At 43.0% G+C, this 20,555-nt stretch overlaps 1 protein-coding gene across 1 annotated transcript in view; it reads left to right on the forward strand.

The window, feature by feature from the left end:
• abcg4a (ATP-binding cassette, sub-family G (WHITE), member 4a) overlaps positions 1-20,555 on the forward strand; it is a 65,105-nt gene that overhangs the window by 10,155 nt on the left and 34,395 nt on the right. Inside the window, exons 2-3 of the mRNA XM_048615360.1 lie at positions 16,165-16,282; positions 18,464-18,596. Of these exons, the coding sequence (XP_048471317.1) occupies positions 16,165-16,282; positions 18,464-18,596 (251 nt within the window). The remainder of the gene's footprint in view (positions 1-16,164; positions 16,283-18,463; positions 18,597-20,555) is intronic.

A 20,555-nucleotide genomic window follows, 5' to 3' on the forward strand; every position in this document is an offset into this window, starting at 1 on the left:
GGACAATGCAGGGTTACAAAGTAGGGATGGTGGGGTGGGGTGGGGGGAAGGTGGGTGGTTGGGGTTCTCAATGGAATGCTTTTTTTACAGGGTCAGTGTGAACTCAAATGGCTGAATGGCCTGCTTCCGCACTGTAGGGGTTCTATTATTTTAATAGCCCCTGTCTTTTAATTCTAAAGAGTGCTGTGGAATTTTTGTACCCATCTGAGCAGAAAAACCTTCATTTAAGCTCTCATCCCTGGAGAGAGACTTGAACCCATAATCTACTGACTCAGGCTGAGAGTGCTGAGCTAATGCTGACATGAGCGTGATTAAATTGTTTGTGCTACTGTTAGCACCCTCCATCCTGCCCATTTGAAAGCTACAGTCCCTGCTATTTCTTGCTCGTGTTCAGCTCCATGCCTGGGAATTGCCGGCCACTCAACGCCAGTAGTTTTAAGGAGAGGGTTTTACGGGTTGTTCAAATGTTGGGGACAATGGAATCAGAGCTCTTCCGTCACAAGGATCCACACTGGGGCAAGTTGGGTAGTGCAATAAGGTGCTTTCTCAGTGAATGAGGACCACTTTTTATTAAATATTTTCTGAGATTAAAAAGTGAAGAGTAAAGGTGAAACTTTGACTTGTTGCCAAAATTTCATGAATATCCGATCAAATGAATATTTCATCACTGTTGAGCTAACTAGGGCCTGAGGGTGCCTCAGCTGTGTTCCATAAAACTTCATGTGTTGCCAGGCTTTCATCTTCATTTCAGTTTTGCTCAATTATTGATCAGTGAAATCATCTTTTTGTCTTACTGCTAATTTCAAAGTCTCTCTTTTTTTTAACTTTTAGATTCTCTCTTTTCTGACTGAGAGGTTTCTTTCACACAGTATCAACCCCATTAGCTTTAAGCCCTTTGGCCCATTTCTTTTCTGGACAACTGTTGAGGCACACTTCCAACTCTTGCAGACCGATTGTCACCTCTTGCCATGTTGTCATCTCCATTTGCCTTGTGCCTTGTGGCAAAGGAGCAGCATTCCAAAAGCTTGTGACTTCAAACAAACCTGTTGGGTTATGACCTGGTGTCGTGCAACTTCTGACTTTGTCCACCCTAGTCTAATAACGGCACCTCCACATCACGTCATCCATTTTGCCATTTCATCACTCCTGCTCCCCATCCTATCTGAGACCCTTCCTTTTGTCCTTCCCTCTCCCTTTGCCAGCCTCCTGACTTACTTCAATCCTGTTGCATCTTGAAGTTTATCCGAACCTGAAAAAAGGACTTCGAATTGTGAAATCTGTTCCTCCCTCCACAGATGCTGCATGGCCCATTCTGTATTTCCATCTTCTTCAGTTTTGACTTTTGACACTCAGCATTCACAGTATTTTGCTTTGAGATTAGAATAGAATAGTAATTTATTGTTGATTGTATTTTTACAAAAATCTGTGCTACAAGCAGACTTAATTTGGGTATTTAAGGCTCTCTATTGTCTTATCAGCCATCCATTATGTTGCCTGCATTGAGCTCGGTGCGTGGACCTTTTGTGGTGCATTGCTAAGGTCCTTACCTCTGAGCTAGAAGGCTTAGCTTCCAGTCCACCTGCTGCAAAGGCCTGTTAGAAAACCTCTGAACAGGGTAATTAGAAAATATCTTGAAGTAGGTGTGACATTATCTTCCTATTCAAAAGAGTATTATTTAAATAAAATAAACAAGGTGTAACGTATCATAGACTATCATCGAACCAAACAACAGATATATTTTAAAACCTCAGTGTTTTTATTCCAATAAGTTGTCACACTGCTAGAGCTAATGTATGGGAGGAATGGGTTGACTGGACATTTGTATTGCTGTTTACCTCTTTGTTGTGTTTGTGGTAGAATGACATTTTGTATAAATCTTGATGATATGAAAGGTAAGGACTATTTAGACTAATTTCCCATCTTCTTGGTAGAATGACAATGCAGTTGTCCTTCTGAAAGGGTAACATTCGACTCAAAGCATCAACTCTGTTTCTGTCTCCACAGATGTTGCCAGAACTGCTGATTTTCTCCAGCACTTTTTGTTCTTTTATCTATATAGAACTTAGGATACTTTTTATTATATTACAAGTTTCTTCACCAGAGTGGCCCATAAAGGAAATAATGCATGAAAAGGAAGCCACATGAGACATTACATCAGAATGCCAAGGCATACAAGGCTATGGGCCAAGTTCTGGAAAACGGGATTAGGATACACCTCCCAGTCGCGAACCACTTCAACTCCCCCTCCCATTCCTTGAATGACACGTCCATCCTAAGTCTCCTCCAGTGCCACAACGATGCCAACCAAAGGCTGCAAGAACAGCACCTCGTATTCCACTTGCAAACCCTGCAAAAACCTCCCCACCCCCCACCCCACCCCAACACCTACTGGCTCCATCCCCCCCTCCTTGACCTGTCCGTCTTCTCTCCACCTATTTGCTCTTCTATCCACCTTCTATCATCGCCTCCCCCTCTCCCTGTTTATTTCAGAGTCCCCTTCCCCTTCCCCGTTTCTGAAGAAGGGTCCAGACCCGAAACGTCAGCTTTCCTGCTCCTCTGATGCTGCTTGGCCTGCTGTGTTCATCCAGCTCTACATCTTGCTATCTTAGAATAGTTAGGTGGTTGTTTTTGACTGGTTCAGACTCAATGGCCAAAGGGCCTTGTTCTGTGCTGTAGCCCTTTTTATGTCTCTACATCTTGCATTTTTTATTCAAACAATATCTTTTAAATAGCAAGCCACATGAGGAGACAGACAGGTAGGTTTTATTGTGTGTTTTCACAGAGGAAAGTGAGGTAGGAAGGTAGAGAAGAGGAGGAGGGGTATCCTAGAACTTTGTAGCCTAGGCAATGGAAGGCATGGCCACCAATGGTGCAATAATGGAAATCGGGTTTAGTAAAGAGGTTAGAATTAGAGCTGTGCAACATCTCTGAAGTTTTTGAGGAGATTACAGAGATGGGGAGGGGCACGGCCAAGGAGGGATTTAAGAATAAGGTTAAGAATTTCAAAATTAAGGTGTTGCTTGAGGAAGATTAGATGCCACTGTAAATCAGCAAAGCAATCAGCAAATTATTCTAATGCATAAAGATACTCCTCTCAACAGCAGCAGGAATCACAATGTCTGTAATCTAAGTAGTCACCTTATTGATCACTAAATAATGGCCAAAATTTCACCCAAGGTTCTAATTTGTGACTCAAATGAGTTGAGCTCTAATTATCTGTGACTGTTTCTGTAACAAACATTCAATTATAATGCAACATGGTGCTTTTTGTTTGTTATAGACTCGTACATTGTGCATTATACAGCATAACACACCTGTCGTTATACAGCAATGTAATCGCTGACTCTCCCACAGCCACATAAAATCCAGAAGTCTTCTGTTTAGAACAGACGTTCAAATCACGAGAGATCAGTCGTTAAAATGCCACCTTTTGTTGCAGATGTGAAAGAAGCTTTAAGTCAAATGAAGGATGTCCTTGACCTACAGAATGAAACATGGAAGCCCATCCAATTCCCCTTCAAACTGCCTGGGCAATTTGCAGTCAGCTGCACTTACCAGGCGTTTTGTCTTTCAAAGTGGCTGTTAAATGGCATTTCGTTTTTTGAGAAGTGACTGTTAAAGGAACAGATTAAGTCTGCAACAGTACATCACAATAATGCTGCAGATGTTACCCGCCTGTAAGCAATACTGTGAAAACCCACTCTTGTAGGACAAACAAGTAAGGTGGTTTGTAATGAACAATGAACCACTCCAGTACCAGGTTAGGCAAGGGGGTGCTGTTGTGTTAATTTCAGTGGACTATTAATCCAAGGGCCCAGGCTAATACTCTGGGAAAATGGGTGCAAACTTACATCAGGAATTGAAAGTTAGGTGTCAGTGATGATCAGGAAGCCATCATTGACTGTTATAAGAACCTTCTGGCTCACTAATGCCCTTTGGGACAGAAATCTGCTGTCCTTACCCATTTTGGCCTACATGTAACTCCAAACCCACAGCAATATGGTCGACTCTTGACTGCCGTCTAAAATGGCTGAGTGAGCCACTCAGGTCAAGGGCAGTTAGGGATGGGTAACAAATGTCAGCCTTGCCATTGATGCCCATATCTTATGAAGAAAGATTCTATGTCCTGCAGCAGATGCTAAAAGACAGATTTAGGTGTTAAAAGAAAGTTAAAGCCTGTGAAGTTGCATTTGATGTTGCTTTAAATGTATAGAATAAATATTTCTCTGCAATTATTTTGATTGCAGTACCTTGAGGAAGATGCATTGGGATTGTTCTTGCACTGTGTAGAGTCATAGAGATGTACAGCACAAAAACAGACCCTTCAGTCCAACTCGTCAATGCTGACCAGATATCCTAAGTCCCATTTGCCAGCATTTGGCCCATATCCCTCTAAACCCTCCCTATTCATGTACCCATCCAGATGCCTTTTAAATGTTGTAATTGTACCCCCCTCCACCACTTCCTCTGGTATCTCATTCCATACATGCACCACCTTTGCATATAAAGGTTGCCCCTTAGATCCCTTTTAAATCTTTCCCCTCGCGCTTTAAACCTGTGCCATCTAGTTTTGGACTCCCCTACCCTGGGGAAAAAGACCTTAGCTAAACACCCTATCCATGCCCCTCAAGATTTTATAAATCTCTATTAGGTCACCCCTCAGCCTCCAGTGCTCCAGGGAAAATAGCTCCAGCCTATTCAGCCTCTCTGTATAACTCGAACCCTCCAACCCTGGCAACACCCTTGTAAATCTTTTCTGAACCTTTCAAATCTAACGACATCCTTCCTATAGCAGGGAGACCAGAATTGAAAAATTGACTGTAGGTGTGAAGGAGGATTGTTGGCACGATATAGTCACTGATTGGTGTTGGTTGTTAGGTTTTGGCTGAGCTAGTGGACTCCTCTTTCCTTCTCATAGTTTAAGTTTGCTAAGCATCTGTTATTCTCATTTGAAACGGCAGAAGTTCAAGAACACTGCCCAAATCCACCTTGACCTGAGAGAATCTGAATTCCTTCTCATTGTCACCTTTCCCTGTACTGAATGTGAAGGAGAATGCATCCTCCGCATAACTTTTGGATCATTCCTTTTGTTTCACATGCACTCGCATCCAGCACCATCCTTTATTACTGACTTGTTCAATACCCCGTTGCCTGGATTCTGTATACACTAAATCACACTCGCCCATTGTTCCTTCTGCAAAAACTTGCTGTCTGCCAGAAGATTAACTTGTAAAATCTCCTGTGATTTTTAAAATGCTTCTTCCTCCAGCCTTATACTAGCTCCACTTTGTGCAGTCCTCCAGTTTTTGAACAGAGAACAGTACAGTACAGGAGCAGGCCCTTCAGCCCACTGTGCCTGTGCTGGCCATCATGCCATTCTAAACTAATCCTATCTGCTTGTACCTGGTCCGTATCCCTCTATTCCCTGCCTATTCATGTGTCTGCCTATATGCCCCTTTAAACACTGCAATCGTATCTGGTTCTACCTCCTCTCCAGCAGCACGATCCAGGCATATACCACCCTCTGTGTTTTAAAACAAAACATGCCTTGCATGTCTCCTTTAAACTTTCCCCCTCACCTTAAACCTATGACCCTTAGTATTTGATATTTTCCCTCTGGCAAAAAGACTCCAATATCCACCCAATCCACGCTACTCATAATTTATATACTTGTGTATGTCAGTCCTCAGCCTCCGCTCTAGTGAAAACAATTAAGTTTGTCCACCCTCTCCTTATAGCTAATACACTCCAATCCAGGCAATATTGTGGTAAACCTCTTTTGCACCCTCTCCAAAGCCTCCACATCCTTCCTATAGTGTGGTGACCAGAAATGCATACAATCCTCCAAATCTAGTCTAACTAAAGGTTTTTGTACAGCTGGAACATGACCTGCGAACTAATGCTCCATCCAATGAAAGCAAGCATGCTGTACACCTTCTTTACCACCTCATCCTTGCTACTTTCAGGGAGCAATGGACCTCAAAATCCCCTAAGGGTCTTGCCATTTACTGTACATTTTCCTCTTGCATTTGACTTCCCAAAATGCATCACCTCACACTTGTCCAAATTAAACTCCATCTGTCATTTCTTCGCCAAATTTTGCAGCTGATCTATATCCTGCTGTATCCCTTGACAACCTTCCTCACTATCCACAACCACTAATTTCTGTCTTATCTGCAAACTTAACAATCAGACCACCTACATTTTTATCCAAACTATTTATTTACATTACAAACAGCAGATGTCCTACCACTGATTCTTGCTTAACACCACTCGTCACAAACTTCCAGTCAGAAAACCACCCCTTCACAACTACCCTCTGTCATCTATGACCAAGCCAATTTTATGTCCAACTTATCAACTCACTGTGGAATCCCATGTGACTTGATTTTCTGCCACCAGCCTATCATGAGGGACCTTGTCAAATACTTTAGTAAAGTCCATGTAGACATCATTCACTGCCCTACAACATCCACTGCCCAACCCTCATCAATCATCTTTGTCACTTCTTCAAAAAACTCAATCAAATTTATGAGACAAGACATTCCTTTCATAAAGCCACGCTGACTATCCCAAATGAGACTGTTCTCCAAATGCGAGTAAATCCTCTCCTCAAGAACCTTCTCCAATAATTTCCCTACCACCGATGAAAGGCCTACAATTTCCTGGGTCATCCCTGTTGCCTTTCTTAAAAAGAGGAACAACAACTTTAGTTTATTGTCTGTGAACGCTAGTAGGCTCTCTCTCTTTGTATGTGTTGTTGGTACCAAGCCTTCAGTTGCCTTGATGCTCAAATTCCCCATTTCCCCCAATCGATCTTCTCAAACACAACTTTCCAACTGACCTGTTGGTGACCTCTGTCCATTCTCATGGCAGGGCTAGAATCTTGTTGAGGTGTTGAGGCTCTCCATTTTTTGGCTGAACAGCCCAGTGAGAAATGCCTGTTGTCTCATCTCCAGAGGCCCACCAAACTATAAGAGAGTAGGGCACGCTTGCCCCTGAAATCAAACCCCAGGGGCAGGGGTCTCACCTCCTGATAGTCCCCAGCCAATTAGAGGGCAGGTGGTTCTTGCACTCAGTGGCAGCAAGGGGGAGGCGGTGGCTGTTGTTGGAAGTACAGATTCCATAGTGTCAGGACTGTGGAGTGACCCAGGTCACAGGGAAGTATTATTGGGGGTGGGGGGTCTGGTGCACTGGGGATGTCAGTGCAATGGGGACAGTGGGTTCAGTAGCAAGGCCAGAGCATAAGTCCCAGTGCCTCCCCCCTTTCTGGTGCATCGAGTCCTTCACTTGTGTACAGGGGTGCCTTTGAAGAGACCCTCACCCCGTCCTGGGATATATGTTGTCCTCAGCCATGTACATCGCATGGTAATAGGTCTCCCTTATGGCTGGGTTAGACCCAGAGGGGGTGGTCTGATCTCCTTAAGTGGCTATTAATAAGAGATGTAAGGAAACTGGACCATGAGCATACCTGCCCAAAATTTAATTCTGTTTCAGGTACATCCCACCTAATGAAGAGCCTGCCTGACTCCAAGCCTGCCAACAGAAAGGTCGGAAGGGTCTACCCGTGTTCATATCTGTTTGGTTTCTCTCTTATTGTCTCCCTCCAACTCCATCTCCCATTCAAGCAGAAAGACAAGGCATTAATGCAAGTCGTCAGAGATAGCATTGGTCAGTAAAGCTTCACTAAGATGTGCTTAGATTTCCTATTCTATATTTATAATATAATGCTTAAAATGCATTCCATTTGGCTAATGGAAAGTTGAGGGCTTGAAGCTCTTTGTTTCAGTTTGATATTAATCACAACAGCTGAGATTTGCTGTCAAGTGCCAATCCTTGAGGCAGAACTGCTGGACTGTAAACACTATCGGTGTCATAAAAAACATGTCCTGTGTTCTGAGAGCACAGCAAACAAATGGGACGATGAAGATGACTCTCACAAAAGGAAATATAAATAATTGGACTTCTTTATCATGTAGTTAGTCAGAGATCAACTCGATTATGTAGTCTGGAAATCTTGGATTCAGATAAATTTTCTGTTCTTTTGCATGGGTCAATAATGAACCCACTCATCAGTGATGTACAAATCATTGCCAGTTCTGCCATGCCAAGCCTATTGCGTCTCCATTGAAACATTAGCGACCCTCCTATTCCTAGAAAGACCTCAGCCTTGATGAGAAATCTGTCGTCCATTTGCAATTCGGCAGAAAGATACTTTTTCAGTAAGTACAGGAGAGTAATTCCTGAACCGTGCCCCTGATTACCATCCCGTCATATATCATCAATCCCTGCAATCATAGAGTCTTCTAGTATTGAAGGAAGCCAGTCTGTCTATTGGACTGTACTGCGGGTTGGAGAACACTGTCCAATTCCGCCCCACATCCCACATTTTCCCCTGCACCTTACCTCTTTATTTAAATACACGTCAAGTTGCCTTTGTGAGTATTCCTATGGGTCTAAGTCCACCACCCCTTCAGGTAATATGTCCAGATCTTAACAACCCTCTATTATTTAATTATGATGTACTTTTTCTAATCCACTTAAGCTAATTATTTTGAATCAGTGACTCCAGGTGACTGATGCCCATCCTCAGTTTTCTGCTCAAAGGCAGGTACAACCCACCTTTTTTTGTGATCAGTCACAAGATGTTAGTATCATTGGCCAGGCCAGCATTTGTTGCCTATCCCTAATCACGCCAAGGGCATTTAAGAGTCAGCCACATTGCTGTGGGTCTGGAGTCACATGTAGGTAAGGATGGCAGTTTCCTTCCTTAAAGGGCATTAGTGAGCCAGATGGGTTTTTCCAACAATCGACAATGGATTTCGTGGTCATCATTAGACTGTTAATTCCAGATATTTATTGAATTCAAATTTCACCATCTGCCATGGCAGGATTTGAACCCAGGTCCCCAGAACATTATCTGGGTCTCTGGATTAACAGTCCAGCAATAATACCACTAGGCCAGCACCTCGCCTACACCTTGGGAAGCCAGCGATGATGACAAAGTCTGCTGCAGCCCTGATATATTTATGGGTTAGAAGTAAGCAGAGTAGGAGATTGTAAATGCTGTGTGATTACTGGTACCTTGTTCTTTACACCTCCAGCCCTGTACACCATCCAAACAGAGAACCATTGTATGAAAGTTCATCTTGGTGAATATGTACGGTTCAAGGTGAGGGGAATCAGCTCTGTCCCCTTGCGCAGCCTAGGAGATTTTGGAGTGTTTTTGTGAATAGTGACCCACAGCTGTCACTTTTAAGGTCACCTGTGATTATTTCTGTTTCCCAGAAATGGCTCAGATCAATGAGAAATGACCAATAACATTATCACAATGTGACCAACATTTGTGCAGCATGTTGTTAGAGATTGCAGACAATTCACATGCAGGGTACTGTGATTACAGATCATTTCAACCTGCACATCAAAATACCTGGTTAGCGCAATTGTCCCTTAGAGGGTCACACATCGCTCACAAGGTAAGCCCGTGTGTTCAGCCAGTTTGACTCAGTGAGTTATAGGCTCAGCAACAGCCCCTGCCAACAACCTCCATGTTCCTTGCACTCATTGTGGAGCTCATCAGCACTGATCTTACAAGTGCCTCCACACATCTTTCATTTATATTACCCTCTGAGCACTAGCCCGCCAGCTAAGTCACAATAGCTGTTGTATTCCACTACCCCCACATCAAATCCAGGGGAGTTGTGACTGTCGATGAACTCCACTCCCACAGTGACCCTGTCTTCCAGTGTACAATCGCACCACCCACCTCCCCACCCAACTTGAGTGTTAAGATCCCTCCAAACCCCCAGAATTGAGTTCCCCAACTTGCTGAGCACAGCAGGGGCCCCAAAAGCTCCCCAGGACTTGCATTGAGCTGACTGCCAGGACAGACCTTGTCCCACTCCCTGACCAACCTGGGCAGGTATCCCCAGCTGTTGAGTGGCTGGGCCTTTGACTGAGCTCTGTGCAGCTCCCTGAATGTCAATCACAAGACTGGTTCCAGTGGACCTTTAGGACTGACCATGGCCTACTGTCAGGCTTGGGGTGACATGGAGCTCTGGCCCTGATAATGAGTCTTGGAGAGTGTCCAAACCCCTCATATTGAACACTGCCCTCGACTTACAACCCCGATCGAGGACCATCTCCCTTGACTCGACTGAGGACTTTGAAACTCGGTTGCAAAATCAACATTTTTTTTCTCTCGGATGTTGAGAATCTCATTTTTCTAATCTGGCCATATTTTTCCCAGCTGACCAACCATTGTCCACAGGGTCCAGGGCCTGGGAAGATTCAGCCCTTAATCTTCTTTGTAACTTGCAGGTACATTAAAATGTAGCTTACCAGTTCGCCAAGAACAAATAAGGAGCCAAATTCTTGAGGGAAAGGAGAACTGATTTTATGATGAAGCAGAAGAAAATAGTAAAGACATGACATCAAATATGAGTGTAATTCTAAACAGGAGATAATAACTGGTGTGAAAAAAAGATAAAATAATACATGTCCTTTCAAATGCTCTTGAAGTGTTGGGTTTTATCCCGAGACCATGATTATCTAGGGATGTCCTGCATCAATGAGAGCTGTGAACATTGCAGATCTCTTTGAGTCCTCAGTATTTGTATATTTGCTTCCAGTTTTCAATATCACCAAGAGCTTTGTTTTCAAGAAGCTAAAGGAAAGGTGGGGGTCAGGGGTGGCTTTTCCAAATCCAGCTACAAATCCATCTCCTCTGCTCTGCCCAATAAAATAGTTGGCTTGTGTGCTTTCCCTTCCTCCCCAAAGTATTAGTTCCTTGCTTTCAAGCTGGATAATCATAGGCAATTTTTTTTTAAAAATCTCCAAAATGTAAACTTCTTATAAAGGTGTAAATTTAGCAGGAAATAAAAGATTTCTTCACATCTGACTGGTTTCAGTCTCTTCTGATTAAAAGTATGAATTGCTTTTCGACTGTTTCTTCTTTATTATTTCTTGAAGCTTGGCTCAATCTGTGGTCAGGTGATCACTGCAGTCCTATTTAAGTCAGTACTTTTCCCTTTTCTCAACCATTTTAGTTCATGCATGTCTTGGGTATTAAAATCAGAAATCGATTTAAAAAATCAATAGTCCATTTGTTGTCACCATCACTCTGTACACAAATAGAGAGTATAAATTAAAAATATATTAGTCTTTTGAGGTAAAGCATTTCTTTTCTCTTTTTGTCAACATGTCCATTCCCAGCTCAAAAGGTAGTTGGGCAAGTAGTATGAAAATAGGCTAATGTGTGATTAACTTCTAATAGATGCGTGAGTGACTGCATTTCAGTTTTTCATCTCACATTGGCAAACTACCCTTAATATGGGTAGCAGCGTCATCAAAATTGTTTGGCAAACTTTACAAATGCACTGGGTCAGTTTCATCTTGATTACATCAAATATAAAGTGTACAATGATGAGATGCCCATATTAATCCTTTGGTTGAGACGTAATGCATCTGCCTTGCGTACTCTGTTAATGGTGATAGAGACAGAGTTGTACAGCTTGGAAACAGACCCTTCGGCCCAACTTGTCCATGCCGACCAGATATCCTAAATGAATCTAGTTCTATTTGCCAGCATTTGGCCCATGTCCCTCTAAACCCTTTTTACATACTCCTTTTAAATGTTGCAATTGTACCAGTCTCCACTACTTTCTGTGCCAGCTCATTCCATACATGCCCCAGCTTCTGCATGAAAATGTTGCCCCTTAGGTCCCTTTTAAATCTTTCCCGTCTCACCTTAAACCTATGTTGTCAAGTTTTGGGTCCCCCTATCCTGGGAAAATTACCTTGGCTATTCACCCTATATTAGCATCATAAGCTGTGTTGTTGCGCATGTGGATACAGCAGGATAAGATCATTTGATCCCAAGCTAGTTGGTATGTGACTATTACTGTTCATTAAATTATAGAATCATACAATGGAGAAGTGGCCCTTCAGCCCATCGAGTCTGCACCAGCAGTTCACAATAATATATTTATTTACAGATTGCAGCATTAGAAACAACCACTTTCTATCTGCTATCCCAGCGTGCCAACATTTCCCTGTTTAACTCTTTCGGATGAAAATAAGCCCAATTAAGAACCAGTTCTCAGGGCACTGTAACAACTACGAAACTCAAATGAAACCTAACATATTTAAAACAAAATTTTGTTTGGGGTAAGTAGTGTCTTCCAATCCCTGTGGTACCCATTCATCACAGAAAGTCATAGTATGCCAAAAGCTGACTGGCCAAAGTTCACGAGCTTGATGTGATTTGATGTGGTATCATTGTGCCACAAACTCCATAAATTCTTTGTGAAACAAAGGACATTGACAATATGCTCTGCCTGAAAGCAGGTCGTTTACTCACTGTCTGTTGATCCTTCAGCCTGTGCCATTTTCTTCCATTCTCAGGGAGTAGGTCAATGAGGCAGGTCCCAGGGATACCTCGTCTGGAATGAGAATTAAACATGTGCTGTCGGCATTATTCTGAACTGCCTGCTAGCCATATAGCTAACTGAGCTGGCCAAAGCTGCCCCATCTCGCCCTTATATTGGCTTGACCTAAACGCAACTCTAACCCATAACAGCACACGTAGGGCAAGGAGGTAGAATCAAACCCAAACCAGAAAGGAGATCAAACCCCATGCCATTGGCAGCATGATCACAGCAGGCTGGCTCAGTGGTTAGTGTTGCTGCCTCATAGTGCCAGGGATCCAGGTTCGATTCTAGCCATGGGTGACTGTGTGTTTGGAGTCTGCATGTTCTCCCTGTGTCAGTGTGGTTTCCTCCCACAGTGCAAAGATGGGTAGGTTGGGTGGATTGGCCATGGTAGATTGTGTAGGCTGGGTCTGAGTGGGCTGCTTTTCAGAGGGTTGGAGTAGACTCGATGGGTCAAATGGCCTCTTTCTGCACTGTAAGGATTCTATAACACTAAGTTTCTGTGGCAACAAAAACTGTGTTACAGAACTGTTATGATGTGGAAAGAATCCATTTGGGTCATTGCACCTGTTCTATTACCTAGTGCCAAAGTCTTGTCTTTTCCCCACATCTCTGCATACCTGAAAGGGGAGGCAATGGCCTAATGGTATTATCATTAGATTATTAATACAGAGACCCAGGTAATGTTTTGGAGACCCATGTTCAAATCCCCCCAAGGCAGATGGTGGAATTTGAATTCAATAAAAATGTGGAATTAAGAGTCGAATGATGACCATGAACCCATTATCAGGAAGAAACCAAGTAGTTCACTAATGTCCTTCAGAGAAGGAAATCTGCCATCCTCACCTGGTCCAGCCTGCACATGATTCCAGACGTACAACAATGTCTTTGACTTTTAACTGTTCTCTGGGCAATTAGGGATGGGCAATAAATGCTGGTCTGGCCAGTAGCACTGACATCCGGTGAATGAATAGAAAATAATCCCATTTCTGTCCAAATAATCATTGAAAATCCTCTTGAATATCTCAGTTGAAACTTTTGCATATAGTATGTAATTTAGAAATATAATTAGTGAAGATGAGACTCCCATTCTCTTTACTATACATGCAGACCAGTCATCTCTTGTGCCCTTGCCATCCATCTTTGACCTCAGTTGGAAGACTTTACAAATTGATACTGTTTTGACCACATTATGAATGCACTTTTCTTAAGCTCCAAGCCCTGGATTGTTACTTGAAGCCAAATCGTCTGGCCCGGAGATGGCCATGCTGCCATAAGATCACCGGTCTCTCCTTATTCCATTCGGATAAATCAGTTTAAGCAATGTACCCAAATTGACCAAGTTAAACAGGTGGCAGCTCCTTAAAGGGTCCGTGTGACTAAGGACCATTCTCACTTTGTAAATGCTCCAGGCAATCCAGCTGCCTGGGAGATTTTGGTACAGAGCTGTGTGAACAGGCTATAAACGTGGTCTTCAAAAGTAGAGAGTGCACTGCTCTCCTGAAGATTGAGGGTCTTTGTTGCAGCAACAATACAGAATTTTACCTGAGAAGAGATGCGCATATGTCTACAAGGAAGAAAAAAGAACACTGTGATTCCTGGTAAACAAGAATCATATTATTTGAGGTAAAGTGACCTGTGCTAATGGAAACAGTGGCATGGTGCATGCAAAGTTCAGGAGTAACCTGCCCACTAAAGTTATTTGTGTGGTGCTGTACTCATCAAGGATCTAAAGCACAGGTGTACATACATTGGCAATAGTGAAGTTTTTTTTTCATTTTGTGGGATGTGGGTGTCGCTGGCTGGCCAGCATTTCTTGCCCATCCCTAGTTGCCCTTGAGAAGGTGGTGGTGAGCTGCATTTTTGAACCGCTGCATTCCTCCTGCTGTGGGTTGACCCACAATGCTATTAGGGAGGGAATTCCGGGATTTTGACCCAGCGACAGTGAAGGAACGGCGATATATTTCCATGTCAGGATGGTGAGTGACTTGGAGGGGAACTTGAAGGTGGTGGTGTTCCCATATATCTGCTGTCCTTCTGGATGAAAGTGGTTGTGGGTTTGGGAGATGCTTTCTGAGGACCTTTAGTGAATTTCTTCAGGCATCTTGTAGATAGTGCACACTGCTGCTACTGAGCGTCAGTGGTGGAGGGAGTGAATGTTTGTGGATGTAGTGCCAGTCAAGTGGGCTGCTTTGTCCTGGATGGTGTCAAGCTTCTTGAGTGTTGTTGGAGCTACACTCATCCAGGCAAGTGGGGAGTATTGAAATGTCTTTAAAAACAAATAATGCTCTTCTGTATATGCAATATGATTACCACAGGGGTCAGAGCTTCAAGTTGTGAAGGGGAAAATTAGGGAGATTCCAGGAGGAAGTGTTTCTTTGCACTGTGGTTGGTTAATGGGTCAAAGCACAGGAACTGTGAGTGAAGCTACTTCAGTTATGAACCCATCTTACATGCTCAAACAGGAAGCACTGGACAAAGAACACTACGGAACAGGAACAAGTCCATTCGGCCCATCAGGCCTGTGCCAACACAATGATGCATTTCTAAACTAAAAACCCTTTTGCCTCTACATTCGGATGAGTAAACTAAAGTCAGCACATCCTTCATCTGGACTGAATTCTTGGCCAAAGCTTGTTTGAAGAAATTTAAATTTTAAAAATGCCAAGGCAGTAGAGTGCAGTGAAATATTGATAAAGGAAAAGAAAAGCCGACCTTTCAAAACCTTAATGCCACTGAGCACTTTATAGACCATTAAGTATGTCTGAAAAGTGATCACTGTTGCAGTGTAGGGAATGTGAATCAAATTGTGCACAGCAAGGTGCCACAAAGAGTAAAATTATATGCATTTTACCGATGATGATTGAGAGATAAATCAAAACATCAGGAGACTTTTGCTGTGAATGTCACTCAGAAGGAGGGGGTTCTCATATCGGACTGAAAACGTTAACTTTGTCTCTCCAGAGATGCTGCAAAGCCTGCTGAATTTCCCCAGCTCTTAGTTCAGATTTCCTGCATCTGCAGTGTTTTGAGTTTAGTTGAGGGATAGATATTGGCCACACTAATGTGGCAAACCTCTCAGTTGTTCTTTGAAAAAGTTTTTTGTTCCATTTGTTCATGGGCTGTGGGCATTGTTGGTAAGGCCAGAATAAATTGTCAATTCATTGTAGCTTTCTCACTCTCGCAAGAGAGCAGACCAAGCCTCTGTTTAATGTCACATCCAAAATATAGCATCTCCAAAAGTGCTGCACTCTCTTGGAACTACACTAGGGTGCTGGTCTAAATTTTGTTCATGAGTATGGGGGAGCAGAGGCAGTAAATCCAAAACCTTCTGACTCAAAAATAAAAAGGCTACCCACTGCTGTTCACAAATACACTCTCACACATAATAATGGCTATTCTACTCTGCATCAATGATGTGCTTTACCCTCAACCTGAGGAAAAAAAACATTACCCATTTCACCAGTCTGACTTTTCTGTTTTCCACAGTATGCACTACTGGAATGTTATTGACAATCTAATGACAAATTAATGGCAGTGTTGTGTTATAGGGGCGTAGTGACTAGCATCCAGAATGAGCTTGGTCACCTGTTGTTGTTATATAGGACCGTATAACTCTTCTCAAGTCTGAATTCAAATAAGCATCCTAGAGGTGGAGGACTGAAATGCTAACATGCTATCCATTCCAGTAAATGCCAAGCTCTTGTCACACATATTCAACTTTGCCTCCTAGGATACAAGACTCTGTTAAAATGTCTATCCGGAAAGTTCTGCAGTCGAGAGCTAATTGGGATTATGGGTCCTTCAGGCGCTGGAAAGTCAACCTTCATGAACATTCTGGCAGGATATCGGTGAGTCACAAAAGTGATAGATTATCATTACAATTGATCCTTGCACTGATAATCTCTTTGAACTAAGGGAAAACGGAAAACTTTATTGCTGTCATGTAGATCGTGAATGGTCCCATTACTAATGATCATAGAGTTCTTGTTCGAATCCAAACTATAAGTTATTTCGAATTTCACTTACAGTACAGCTAAAGCTATACCAATGTATTGGATTACAGTGGAGGAAGGCTGTGTCCTGCTACCCAACGCTATTGGCAGCCCATATCGGATCCCAGAGGCAAGATAAACACAGAAACTTGAGGCAGGAGTAAATCATTTTGGCACTTTGAGCCTGCTCCGCCATTCAGTATGATTATGTCGTATTCCCGCTTTCTCCACAAATTTCTTGATGTCTTTAAAATCTCAGGTAGATCCAAGATAGAGCCATAGAATTGGGGTGGCACAGTGGTACAATGGTTAGGACTGCTGCTTCACAGTATCAGGGATCCGGGTTCAATTCCAGCCTTGGGTGACCAGTTGTGTGGAGTTTGTGTGTTCTCCCCTTGTCTGTGTGGGTTTCTGCCAGGTGCCCTGGTTTCCCCTCTCAGTCCAAAGGTGTACAGGTTAGGTGAGTTAGTTGTGGGGTAATAACCTCATGTGGGTCTAGGGTAGGTAGAAGGGGTGGAGCAGTGTAGACTGAATCTGCACTGTAGGGATTCTCTGATTCTTAATACGTCTTAACTTGGGAACAGCAATCAGTGATCACTACTGTGCATGCTAGGAGACCTTCCCTGGCTCTCTGAAACTTCAGTGCAGTTTTAAAAAAGAGCTGTTAAGTTCACAATTCCTCACCGCCCCATGTCACCCCCTTACTATTTCATGCCATCTCATGCTCCCATGTGACTTCAATGTCCCTTATACCACCTCCACAGCCACTCATCTTGAATCCATTAGGTGTGTTCCCCAGGAACCATGTAGACATTGGGAAAAAAAAGGCTTCTAGCAGTCTAAGAGAGCTCCAAAGCAGGAAGAGTCTTATGTAACCTATTCAAAGACTTTAAACTCCCCCCATCATCAACCTATTATTAAAACAAATAAACTTATATTCAGTAAATATATGTGAAATAACTCTATGGAGGCCAGTATCCCTTTATTTACATGTACGCAGTTAGCTCTGAGCCAGTCCCTAGAGAGAGGAGACTCTCTGAGACTCCTGTTTATATTTGTTAGCCAGGACTCTCTGATTAGCCCAATCAGGAATCTCATACTCAGCAAGACCCATGTGGCCAACCTCGTTCAAGTCACTATAATATGAAAGACGACTAATCATTGAATAGTCTCTATTGATTGCATTCACATTTTGATTGACAGCCACTTTGCTGGTGTAGGTGTTTTAGAACTCCATCAATCATCATAATGGACTCAGCTGTAATAGCAAACCTTGACAAATGTCTGCATTGAAGTTTTTGAAAACCATGGGAACAAATGGTAATTCATTTTTCCAAGGCTACACCAGATGGCCTATCAATTATTGATTTCCTGCAACATCTGTGTTCTATTTTTACTCTCACTGGCAGATGAAGTTTTCTTTTCATGTTTAAAGAGCTGGAGATTTTAATAGCTTCATAGACTTTGTCCACTTTTCAAGTGCATTTGCTCTTCTCCATCTATTTCAACTACAGGTTAAGGGGCAGTGAAAATAAGTCCTGTTTGAAATGGCACTGCTGAGTTCTGTGTGATCCACAACCAACCGCATCCCCCTCCTGAAATTCCAGACATGAGGACAGGAATTCTGCGGCTGGGTCCCACCTGCTATTATTAAAGGCCCCTGGAGTCAGTCTGACTCTGCAAACACTCAGCCTCAGATCTAGCAACCAACAGAACAAGTTAGTCACAAATAAATCCAATCATGAATTCAGGGAAAAAAAACACTTCTCTTTACAGAGCGAATGGTCAGAATGCAAAACCTCCTATAATAAAAAGTAGTTGAGATGAATAGTGTAAATGTTCTGAAGTAAAAATACAATTAACACAAGAAAGAGAAGAGAAAGAGGTATTGGTGGCTTTACATGAAGAACAGTGGGAGGAAGCTGGTGAGGGGCATAAATGCCAGCATGGAACCGTTGGGATGAATGGCCTGTTTCTGTTCTGTAAGTATTAATGAGAATTACCATTTTAAAAAATTTCCTTTTCTGTTACTTCTAGGAAAACCGGAATGAAAGGCCAGATCCTGGTGAATGGGCAGCCTCGGGATCTGCGAACTTTCAGGAAGATGTCCTGTTACATCATGCAAGATGACATGCTTCTCCCACACCTCACTGTACTGGAAGCCATGATGGTATGTGTTCACCTAAGACACACCACTTCCCTTTTGACCCACAACAACAGCAACTTGCGTTTATGTGGCATTGTTATTGTACCAGAACGCTTGACAGAAACAAAGCAGACAAAAGAATTGATGCTGGGCCGAGGGAAGGCAACAGTCGGATGGGTGACCGAAAGCTTTGATGAATTTATAGGTTTTAAGGAGCACCATAAAAAGGGGCGAGGTGGAGAGGTTTAGAGAGGGAATTCCAGAGTTTTGGATCTGGATTGCTGAAGGCCTGGCCACTGATAGTGGAATGAATGAATTTGACAAGATAATTCGGAGCTCTTGGAAGGTAGTGAGTCTGTGGAAATGTGCAGGGCTAGTGAGGCATGTGTCAGCAAGGGATTTGAACCCCAGCATGAGAAGTTTAAATTTGATACATTGGCAGAGGAGTGATCTCTGCCTGGAGAGAGGACCTACCCCATTGGGAATTACCAATAGGAACAATTTTAATTTAACTCACTTATGAATACTCACGAGCAGGAGTAAAGTTGGTTTTACACTGTATCCGAGCTTATTCTCTGTTAAAGTAATATGAAAGCAATATTGAACCAGGTGTAGAACAAATGCTGCACCTGAAATAAAACAAAGAACTGTGGATGCTGGAAGTGTGAAACAAAAGCAGGAAGTGCTGGAGAAACTCAGCAGATCTGGCAGCATCAGTAGAGAGAGAAAGCAGAGAGTTAACATTTTGAGGTACACTTGATCCAGTCAGACCCCTGCCTGACCTGCCAAATTACTCCCGACTTAATTCTCATTTGAATGTTTTCCCCTCCTATACTTTGTTCCCCTGTTCGCAGAGCTCGCTTTTGTTTGCACAATGAAGTTAAATAATCACTAAAAAAAACCCAAGAGTTATGGGGATAACACAGGAAAGTGGAGTTGTGGAGTATTAAATCAGCTATGACCTCGTTGAATGGTGAAGTGCACTTGATGGACCGAATGGTCTACTCCTGCTCCTATAATTTATAGATCATAGATCACATAATCCCTACAGCGTGGAAACAGGCCCTTCGGCCCAACAAGTCCACACCGACCCTCAGAGCATCCCACCCAGACCCATCCCCCGATAACCCACCTAACCTACACACCCCTGAACACTATATCTTCCTATCTCAGCAGAAAAGATCAGCAGCCTGGGTCAGAACTAGCAAAAATTGACTTGTTTGCAAAGTCACACTTCTTCTGCTCTGCCATAAAGCTGGACTTTGTTAATGCTGGGAGGTCCATTCAGTGCCATTTTTATCTTCAGCATCAGTAGGAAACTGGTGATAACAGGCTCTCTGCTACACACCTCATAAAGGAGTGTTATTTCACATTGGCAGCAGTCACTGGATTTTCTTGTGTACTGGTATGTAAATGGAGACAGTTTTGTCCTGTAAACTTGTACCCAGATTTGTTCGACTTGTTTTGCCCGGGTACTTGAAGCCAGCACAACGACCTATGTGGTACCTTCGGAATGGGATTTGAACCCAGACCTTAGGGTTTGAAAGGCAAGCATCTAACCCATTTTGCCAAACAATATCTCCATGGTTTGTGGTTGGAACGTGAGGTTTTGAGTGGCCGATGAAATGTTGAAGCAGTTGTGATATTGACTGCTTCATTGTGCGATCCTTGTTTGGCTGATCTGAGGAATAGTATTGCAAAACAGTTCACTGGGTAACAGTTAAAACTATGGCTGGATGGTAGTTCTCCGCTATGCTGTTGATGTCCTTACACTTGTAGGACCTGTGCATCGCCGGCTGGGCCAGCATTCATTACACATCCCTAATTGCCCTGGAGAAGGTGAGGGTGAGCTGCCTTCTTGAACCACTGCTGTCTGTTTGGTGTAGGTAAATCCACAATGCCAGTAGGGAAAGAATGCAGGATTTTGATCCAGTGACCGTGAAGGAATGGTGATAAGTTTCCAAGTCAAGGTGATGAATGCCT

The sequence above is a fragment of the Rhincodon typus genome, chromosome 32 (genome assembly GCF_021869965.1).
Source record: "Rhincodon typus isolate 14 chromosome 32, sRhiTyp1.1, whole genome shotgun sequence".
Taxonomy (NCBI): Eukaryota; Metazoa; Chordata; class Chondrichthyes; order Orectolobiformes; family Rhincodontidae; genus Rhincodon; species Rhincodon typus.